The sequence below is a fragment of the Halichoeres trimaculatus genome, unplaced genomic scaffold (assembly GCF_033239565.1).
Source record: "Halichoeres trimaculatus isolate MK-OKI-2021-1 unplaced genomic scaffold, fHalTri1.1 fHalTri1_scaffold_7, whole genome shotgun sequence".
NCBI classification, from domain to species: Eukaryota; Metazoa; Chordata; class Actinopteri; order Labriformes; family Labridae; genus Halichoeres; species Halichoeres trimaculatus.
This window is the reverse complement of record NW_027437185.1, coordinates 24,463,173-24,474,119: the sequence shown is the minus strand read 5'-3', so window position 1 is coordinate 24,474,119 and position 10,947 is coordinate 24,463,173. Positions and strand designations below refer to the sequence as shown.

Genomic DNA, 10,947 nt, shown 5'->3' with positions numbered 1-10,947 from the left:
TAAAAATGCTCACTGAACCATCAGCTTGAGTCAATAATTTGGGTACCTAAATTCATTTTTACTTAGTCAAATAAATTGTCAAACATTGCATTTTTATTCTGTTGATTTTTTATTTTTTATGGTGTCTTGCTATCCCCAGAACCTTGCACGCTTATATACAGAGATTCTTTTCCAAGTGTAAAATCAAAGAAGTGGACATGACTTCTGTTTAATATGAGATCCTGTCACTTCAAGTCATTTATTATCAAAGCCAAAGAAGAACCCCAACGTACAATGACACATTGTCAACAATCACTGAAAGTTTAATAAATGTGAAACTTCACGCACATTGCTATTTGTTCACTTTTATTAAATAACAGACAATTTAAATGCTGGGAAATTAAATCAGATTACAATACAAAATCACACTCAAGATCACAAAAATATGTAGTTTAACAGCACTTAAAAAATATTCTTCTCTCCAAATTAATGTTACATTTCATTACAAACATTACTGTTACCCTTTTCCCTTAACAGCTAACACTCCAACAAACTCTGTTCAAGTTTGATTGTCATTTAAACACTGATATCTCTAGGGCACCTTTAAATAAACCAAGGCTGGCAGGTTCTGTGAAATGTTTCCCAGAGAAATATCCATCTGAAAATCAAAAATAGTAATCAAACACTAAAACGTGACAAAAAAGGTCCATAAACACTTTAGGAATAATGCACATACTGTTGTGATGCACTTGACGTCTATTGGCAACACATCTACTCAATAAACCCAACACCTTCTTCTTAGATGAGTCACTGCAAGCGTACAACACTTACATAAGAACCCATTCTCAACCTGGCTCCAAATAGACAGATTTCTCTTTTACTTATACTGTATATAAATCTACATGTACTCAGACTTCTGTTACATAAGATTTTGGGGCAAACAGCCCACAATAAACAAGAGATGAAATGGGTCCACCAGAGTTCAGTTTCTGTCAAACCACGCTCTCTGAGCTCTGCATCTTTTCAATAAAAATAGTGTACTTCCTCAGAAGAGAAAGACTGACATCACAAATGCAGCAAACAGAGTCTGAACACACAGCGGCATATGGTGAGATGCACCCTGTTTAGGAGTGAAGAGAAACATAAGAGGCTTGGACAGTGCGGCTTTCCCATCAGGAAGAGGGAGTTGCCAAACTTTAGCATGTTCTGCTGCTTGCTAACACAAAGTCACAAATCACTTGAGTGGTTGTTCATTTTAAAGGTGTTTCAAGACAGTTACCTAGTAGGTGGGGATTCAAACATACACGTCCACTTGTTCAACAAGCAGAACAAGGATGAGCTTGATAATTTCATCCACAAGCATACCCTGAGTTATATAGTCACAGGCAAACAAACCATTATATGTCCTTCGCCATTCATGCAGAATCACAGAAAGTACAACACAGACATTTATTTAAAGGAGACAGAGTAGCTGTGCAGATGCTGCAGATCTGAACTGTACCAGGTAAACCTGTAGTTGAAGTGAAGTGGTAAGGACACCAGTGAGGGTGCACTGAAGTGATCCTGGTTTTGGTACAATGCAGACTCAAAAACCTAGATTGAATATTGACCGCAAGAGACCAATCCACTGGATTCAACTCAAGTTAGAAAAGCTTAAAGGTGCCAGAACATCATTATCTGCTTTGTCATCATATCAAGAAATAGAGACTGTTTAATATACAAAAGCCAAGGTATTGGTTTTGGTATCTGGACTTGAAAGATTGGACTGATGCACCCTTGACACCACCACCAGACCTGACTGATGTAAATGTGCTGCTTAAAATTATTTTTGCTCTATAAATTTCAATCTTTTTGAATGCCCACTATATGTAACAAGTGCTCTAAAAATAATGGCATACATTAAAGGTGTGGTGACAGCTTGCAGACATGCAGCTACACACATTTTGCATTTCTGACACATCTCTAAACAGCATCTCAGTCTGGTGTAAAAGTCTGACCAAATAAAAATGCAGCCAGTATGTTGTTGTACATTCAAAATTCAACAATTAATGTACTTTGTTTTTAAAGAGAGAATATAAGAAGATCTTTTTCACTGACTCCAACATATGTTGAAACAGTGAAGATCACATTGGTGATTTTCAAGTAAATAAACTACAATTCCAAAAATGAACAACCCTGGTGCAAGAAGGCTATTGTGACAAGATCTTCAAGTAATAGTTATAATGAGAACTATCAGGTGAAACCTCAAGGTAATCTAGGTGCTTTGTTTGCTGTGGACTGTGAGCTCTCTCTCAGAGCTAATGCTGGTGGAGATTGTCTCTTTGCGGCTGTCCCTGGACTTCCTCTCACAGGTGGGAGAGGATGACGTTGTGCACTCTTCCCAAGTCCGCAGAGGTAGGACTCTAGCTGTCAGGCTGGGCAGGTGAGAGTTGGCCCGTAGACGTCCCTCTGTAGTCGTGAAGCAGCTCTCCACAGCAGAGCTCTGCCTGGGGCGGCTTTGTTTGCAGAACAGCCCGCACAGCAAAGCCAGGAATTCTTTCCTGACACTGCGGTGCATGTAGCCATAAATGTATGGGTGGAGGCAGCACTGCAAGAAGAAGAGCACAAGAGCAAGAGAGGACAGCCAGGGTGGTACGGCTGCTCTTGCACTCATAGATATTGTGTTCAGTATGCTGTAAGGCCCCATGCTAAGGATATATGACGCCATGATCACAAAAACCACCCGAGCTGCCTTGCAGTGGTAGTGGAAGCGTCTGTGTCTTACTCGAACAGGGTAACCTCTTGCTGAGTAAGGGCCATCGGGTGAACTGGCCTGTTGTGGCTGGAGCTGTGGCTGGGGTTGGAGTTGAGGCTGAGGCTGGGGCTGCCGCTGAGGACTGCTGGGTGTCTGAAAGTCCTGCGGGCAGGGCTGGGAGTAGGATTGCGTCTGTACGGGGTGCACCAGTGCATTTTGCCTCCGAGCTGCCCTGAACACCATCCAGTAACATCCAAGCATGATGAGAACAGGCAGCCAGAAGGAGAAGGTGGACACCACCGCAGAATAGGACAGACTGGACGACCACACCACTGAGCATACTTTGTGATGGTGGTCAAAGTTGATGGCTCCCCAGCCGTAGAGGGGTGGGGTGCTCTGCAGGAAGCTGAACACCCAGGTGCAGATTATCAGGTTGGTGCCCAGGTGAGGGGTCATGCGTGTGGGATAAGACAGAGGATGGATGATGGCCAGGTAGCGATCAACTGAAACAACTATGATGGTGTTGACTCCTGCAAATGCAAAAAGGTGCATGAGCACCACCAGAGCCTGGCACAGTCGGGCATCCAGGGGCCACACGCCTGGCACGGTGGCTGCAATGGCAAAAGGCATGACTAACACGGTCTGGAGGAGATCTGCTAGGAGGAGGTTGAGGACGAAGCGGTTGGCCACGTGAAGAAGCTGAGGCTTCCTTTGGAACACAAGCAAAACCACAACATTTCCAAACAGTGACACGCACACAATTAAGGAAATGAGTAACATCTTCACGACACTGTTGGCTGTGGAGGACCAGACTGAGTCTTGAATGGAGCTGGTGAACCCAGGCTCCCAGGGTGTCTCGGTAAAATTTCTGCCCACGTTGGGCGCCTGTGAGCTTGGCATTGTTCGTCCAGCAGTGGTGCATGTGCTTTACATCCAGCAAAGGTGTGTACCTTAGTTCAGGTTAGATCCATCTTGGGCAGAATAAAGAGAAAGAAAAGCAGCTCAGGTATCATCCATGTGGGCTGCTGTCTGTTTTCAGTTGACTTGAGGTGTAAATTTAATCGTGAATCTCATTTTATTCATAAATGCAGCCTCATCTATTGCAGACCACCACTTACAACATGTGGATACAGTCTGGTAGATTCATCCCGAGGAAACCTGCAACAATGTAGGTGATCATAACTGTTTCTTTATTCATCGTGATCGATGATTAATTCCTTCACTCACTCACCGATTCTGGCCTTTATTTTTCTCACAGCCCACATCTGCAGAGTGTCTGGCGACAATAATTGCCACCATTCAAGCCTTCATCATCACCTCCACCGTCGTCGTCGGTTGACAATGTCCAGACGGCGGCAAACACTGCGAATTGCTAATCTGTGAACGACGTATAATACCTTAAAATGATCAGTGAAGCGATGCTGTGTTCTCGGGGTTGATGCTGCCTCTCTTCCCGCGCTCTCTTCCCTTCGTTTTCTCTCCCATTTCAGCCTCAGCCTCCAGTCAATGGCAGCAGCGAGCTTTCACGGCTCAGCTCACATACGCTGCGTGTCTTCACCCAGCGGGGGTCTCTCATCCAGACGAGCGTATCTCTCTCCCTTTCTGCTCTTTTCAGGATTTCATGGCACACCAGACATTTATTAGTGTTTTATCAGCTTTGGGTCCTCGTCAACAGTTTTAGGCGACTTACAGTCGGGTCTTGTCTCCGAGGTGTCAGAAAAATGAAAGGCAAGGACACCTGCACTGAAATCCCCCCTCCTCCTGGAGCTTGTCACAGACTCCCTCCCATCCGTTTCACCCCTTTTTGTTGTGAATCTGCAAGTGAGCTACACGATTCTGTCTGACACGTTTTCTACAAGGTGGTATAAAAACATACAAACCCTGTGCTTTTTATATAACCGTGAATCTGAAAGTATAATCACCACAGATCATCAGATGGAGATGAATATGATAACATATTTATTTTCTCCTGAAAGCAAAATGTAAACAAACCCCTATTTATATGGTGCTGTATGAAAATCATACCCGGAGGATCATAGCAAGTATCAGTCTTTAACTCCTCACAATAACCACCTGGTTGTCCATGTAGCCATATAACCAACAGCATCCAAGCCAGTCCCACACATCTCCTTGGTAACAACATGTGATTCAATCAGATGCCTCTTTATGGGATCTTCACATAATGGTAAGGCTTTCAAGGCCAAGAACAAAAAAGGTCTTATGTCAGCTAACATAGCAACAAACAGAGCACAGTGTTCCTGCTTTAGAGATCTGTTGTTGAGTACATTCTGTGGGCTAAACAGTTTGAATAGACACCAAATACCTGAACTAAATTTAGCAGTTTCTTTCTGAGTAGTCTTAAAAGCACCATCCCTGGCTTACTCTTTCTTTTTATTTGCACATACTAATAGTGCAGATGAATTTTGTTCTTTACTGATCTGACTAGGACTCACTTATTTAGCATAATCAGGTGTGCAGCAGTGACAACTTACTGGCCGAGGAAGCTAGTTGTTTGCAACACGGCAAATACTTAAACAATCCCCCTCTACGCTATCTGCCTGCCACTCTGCAGTGCCCCTTTTTTTTAAAGGTGTGTTAGGTTTGCATTTGTGCTGCATGGTGGTGCAATGGCCAGTAGTACTGTTGCTAAATAGCAATGGGGTTGCAAAGCCCCGGCTGCGCACTTTCTGTTCTGTGTTGTTTTCATGTTCTTCCTGTGCTTGCACAGACTATCTCGGGTGCTGTGGCTTCCAGCCCACAGTCCATAAACTAGTGTGCAAGTGTCTATGAATGGTTGTGTGTCTCTTCATGTTGGTCAGGAATAGGCTGGCCACTGGTCCAAGGTCTAATCTTGGAATATGAAGCTATAAAGACATGTTAAAAACTGAAGTTCATCAAGTATCGGTTGTAGGCCGGGTGTAGAAACACAAAAAATCTCACACACATCAACTCAACGTTTTAAAAATGTAAAGCCACGATTGACAGGCAGGCACCCTGTGGCTGTCTGCAAAGAGACTAAAGGTGTTTTGTTTCATCTAGTTTACACATGTAAGCTTTTGCTAACAATGGACTTCAAAAGTCTGTATCAGAATCAAATGTGTGATGTCACAGAAAGTATGCCAAATTATCAAAGAAAATATCAGCTCAATTACCGTAGATCTTTGGAATCACTGTACATTGTACAACAAAGTTGAAATGCCAACCATAGTAAAAGAGTAAAAGACAAGTAAAAAGCAGGAGATATTTGTAGAAAAAAATGGGTAAAACACAATGAATTGTAGATAAATAAAAAGCAAAATACAACTGTTTTTAACATTTTTGGCTGCTTAAGCTGTCCTTTATCTCCTGCTAGGACAGAAATTCTAAAAAGTCCTGGGTGTGACGAGCTCCCGATTATGTATTTGGGATTTTTGAGGCACTGAGAGCCATAAAGTTAGTTACACAGTCTACAGCTCTGGCCCTCCACAACCCTGAACAGGATAAGTAATAACAATAATGGATGGATAGTTTATGTGTTCGCTACAGGCTTAACACGTGAGAAGGCCCTAATATGGACTGGACCCTTCAACCCTTGGGTCCTGAGTGTCATATGCCACCCCTGTAAGTCTGTACCGAAGTTTGGCCACCACAAAAGTAAGGCCCCCCCCCCTGCATAGATGTTTTTTTGCAAGTGCATTCTGTCTGGATGTGTCCCTCGATCATGTGTTTTGGTGAGAAAAAGGATCTGACCCTGCTTCATTTTAATGCTTTAAATGCTGACTTATTAAAACTCTTTATAGAAGACAAATAAAGTGAGCGTCACTTCATCTGGCACCTACCCCCTGCCAGAGGTTTCAGACACTCCAAATAACTGTACAGACATAGTTGGTCTTTATGTTGATGGTCTGGTTTGTGTGTGTAGCTCATGTAGAGGCTTTGGTGATAAATGCAGCATGTTGTGCAAAAAGCCAGAAACTCCTTAAGGAGCTTTGAAAATGTTAGTCATTATTTTATCCAGTGTATCTTGAGTCAAAGGATGTTGAGTTAAAATGCTGAGAATTGCACTTTTTTACAAAAAAAAGACAAAGCTGACCAAACTGACCTGTTTAAACTCCTTTATAGCCCCTTTAAATGCTGTCACAAACACAAGTTGACCAAAAATTCATTGCAGAGCTGCTACAAGTGGTTCCACAAATGTTTCAGGTCACAACACTTCATCAGTCCCCAAAGAAAGCTGTCTTCATGCTAAATCCAACTTGGTTTCTGTTACCTCCAGTGGGGCTCCCAGCTCTACTAAGAGATTATTACCTGGATGATTACCTTTTTCATTTTGCACTTGTTTCATATCCTCAAGTGATACACTAACAAACCCAGAAGCAGGTAAGCTAATTTTAAATTCATTTGAATTGTGTATATGCTGTCATACTTGGCTGCAGCTCTGCCTGAACTATGTGAGACTTGTTTCACCATTGAATAAATCTTGTTGCATAAATCTCACAGTAATAATTGAAAAAAGAAAGATCTTCACTGTCCTGGGCTGTGCTGTTCTTACATTACCCAGAACTTCTGATGCCTTTATAAGCACAGTAATGCAGTTAAATGTGAAGTTTTTGGCATATTTGGATTGCAATTTTTAACACAAAACCAAAATATATTTCTTTTCATATGTTTTCACCCCTTTTTTTTAAATAAATACATGTGCTAACACAGAAATCATCATTTCAGCTCTTTTCAGCTCTTCATTAACACACACGGAAAACAAAAGCAGTTCTACATTGTGCAATCCAATTAGTCTGTAGCTTACATGGCCTACTAATCAACGCAGTAATTAGTCATTTTATTTCAAGTCTGTGCTCTATCCAAGCTTTCAAAAAGCCCTTTGATGTGACTCTTGAGCACCCCGTGTTTTAGATTTAGATTGCAAATGAAATGCTGGGGACTGCAAAGGGGTGGGAGATGTTTCCCTGTTCTTATGTTGAATGGACTGTGTGGTTCAAAGGCAGACCCACAGGCCTGCTGCCTCATGGGATTTTAACACTGCTAATACAGTGAGAATGTGTGCAGTGACCTCAGGTAACCATCTCTCTGTCTGCAGCGCTCTCATGCAGATTCTCTCTCATTCTCTGTCCCTCTGTGATACCTGTGAGCTCACAGAATCAAACACACACTCAAAAGGTAGGAAAAGTACCTCACAAAGAGAGGATAACCTCCTTTAACTCCTTTTCTTTCCTTGTCTGTCTTTATGTCTATTTTTTATTTTGTTCATCCTTGTCAGAATGAGCTTAGGTTGTACTACTGTAGTTCAGTGACTGCTTGACATCCAGCATCTGTACCTCTTCATTCCTTTCAGATTAATTCAACCTGCTGAAATTAAGCAGTGACCAATCAATCAATCAGTCTTTATTTGTTTATTTATTTAGCCCCAAATCAGAACAAGTGTTATCCCAAGATGCTTAAAAAAGAGCAGACCTAGATTCTTGTAGCGTCTCATGAGAGGGATACTTAGTCGTGATTGTGAAGACAATAAATGGCACATGTGAAATCAGTGCAGCTCAAGTCGCCTGTCTGAGCTAGTTCACCAGTGTTGCTCCATCAAAATGTTGTATTTTGTCATTTTAGGCAAAACAAAAGTATTAATACAATAATGTGAGATTTGTTTCTTATAGGCAATAAAATGAGGGTAATAAGAAACCTTTATCCAGCTGAACGTGCACGGTACATCCTATCCAAAATGCTCCATTTTTTCTGACATGGATTAAAGAGAATCTCACATTTCTAAGATTTTTTTCCCTCCAAAATCTGTTTTTGTTTGTCTGACTTAAGGAAATCAAGGGTTCGGCATCTAAAAGCTCTGTTTCAGTCGAAACGCTTTTTGATCAGCACATTTTATTTTTCTTGTAATAATTGTGATTGTGATGATTTTTGCTGCAGCTGATCAAAATGAAATTATTCAATCATTCATTCATTCATTCATTCATTTACTATAAAGTGCTTCTGAAAAACCTTGTGGGAGGACAGGGCTTAAATTGAGCCAAACAAAAGCACAATATTTAATTTTGGAAATGTCCTAGAAATGTGAGAACAGAGGGCTGACCTCTTCTGGCAACTCTAAATTGCCTCAAGGTGTGAGTGAATGGTTGTCTATCACTATAACTTAGCCCTGTGATTGGCTGGCAACCTGTTCAGGGTCAATTATAACAATAATAACAGAAGGGATGGGCCCTAGCCTCCTGCGATCCCAAAAGGAAAAATCAGTAAAGATAATAGATGGATGTTGTCTCCCTCTAAATAAAATGTTAAAATCAAATAGTTGTGTGTAACAGTAATGAGTGACTGCTGGATTCAAAAGACTAATAGATTCACATAGCTTTGTTTAAATCAAATTATGTGATTTATATCCCAAAGTCTATCTTTTATTTGTCTTTGGTTTCCTCTAAGTAGCACAAAAAAATTAAAACGTGCTCATGGTTAATAAGTCCTGTCACATATTCCTACAAAAGCTGATGTTAAAAAACCTATGATTTCTTCATGAGGCAGATAAACAGCTTTTATTTCATTGCACAGAAAAACCTGTAATTACAGTAAAGCTCCATGTTGCTGTTCTCTAACAGCAACTCACCAACTGAGTAAAGCCTCAGTCTAACAAACTTAAATGTAAATGATAACCACTGAGCCAGGTGTCTCATGAGCTAACAAGATGAACAGGATACTTTCTGAGTGCATGAGGGTGGAGTAAAAATGAGAAAAGCATGATTGCATGAAGATAAGTTGATTAATGAACAGTAATTGAAAACTACTTAAATGTTTACAAGAAGAAGTCAAGATTTTCCACCTGCTGAGTGTTTTTTTTCTCTCTGGAGCACTCTCAGACTGCTGTTTGTTGTGGGGTCAGAAGGCATGCAGTGTTTTCTGCCCTCTGCTGGCTAAAACTAGTCTGATGGAGGCTCAATGGTTTTGTGTGAAACAAAATGAGGAATGAACAAAATTGGCAGGAATTAAATATCATTTATTTAAAATCTAGCGCTTATCTGTTTCTGTGACAGTTACTTATGCCCCAAAAACTTCAAGCTGAGAATTAAATACCTTGCTTCTAGGAACTGATGTTATTAATCTACGACATCAGTGACATCGGCGCAACTTAGAAGTAAGACTGTTCTTAAAACAGTCAACTTAATCAGCTTTCTTTTTCTCTTTGCCAATCATCATCCATGAAGCTGTTTGTAAATTCACAGTCAACGCATTAACCCTGTACATAACATCACAAGGATGTTGACACGGTACCACAGAAAATAAAGACAAGAAAATTTAATAACATGCATAATTTTTATACAGTTCATGGATATTATTCATAGAACTGTATATATGAAAATGTATTTTACTCACTCAATCAAATGCCTGCATTTATACAGACTGTTCTTAACACTTAAATTGATTTTGCAGCTTTTTAATTCATCATATTTGGGTAAGGATTTAATGAAGAGCAATTGTCTTCTTCCAGTATTTAACCCCCCCCCCCCCCCCCCCCCCCACACACACACACACACACACACACACACACACACACACACACACACACACACACACACACACACACTCCCAAAAAACAAAACATTTCCTTCAAAATATTGTTTCAAGAAATGCAGTGTGTAAACATTGCTGTCCTGTGTTTTCATTATGAAATTGAAAAGTCAGTACCCAAGGACCCAATATAAAAAAAATCAAGACTATAATGGTTAAAATAAAATATGGATAAAATGGAATAATCTGAAATGATATATCGTCTGCCAACAATTGCAGTTAGGCACCCTGAGGTTGTATCACAAGACATATACAGGAAATTGGCGGTATGGAAAGCTGCTTCTGTGAAACCAGATCTTTTCTAAATGCCAGTGATAATTCTTGAACAAATAAATATTGTCTTACTGTCACACATATCAGCATTATACATCTCAATGTAGTGTTTTGAGTGTTTCACAGTTTGATATTTAATATCAAAGAGATTGCAAGGAAAACAAGATTGCATGGCAGTGAAGCAGAATCAATTATTGAGATTACAAAGATTATGTCTTCATTTCTCAGCCATTACAATTCAAACAATTAATCCTCTTGATGCAATGAACAGATGTCTGATTGCAGTTAGTCACATCATTTGTTGGTGGAGCACCCTTTGATGAGAAAACAGATAAGGTCAACAAGTTGTTTTAAAGTCTAGAGTGACTTTTGACTGAAAAATGTCACGAAAGATCAGCATTCAG

The 10,947-nt window shown here is 40.6% G+C and overlaps 1 protein-coding gene across 1 annotated transcript; it reads right to left on the bottom strand.

Moving 5' to 3' along the window:
* Positions 1-342: 342 nt before the first annotated feature.
* On the bottom strand, positions 343-4,505 carry gpr101 (G protein-coupled receptor 101). The gene has a single exon (XM_074673912.1). The coding sequence runs from the start codon at positions 3,611-3,613 to the stop codon at positions 2,234-2,236; it is 1,380 nt and encodes a 459-aa protein (XP_074530013.1). The 5' UTR covers positions 3,614-4,505; the 3' UTR covers positions 343-2,233.
* Between the last annotated feature and the right edge of the window lie 6,442 nt (positions 4,506-10,947).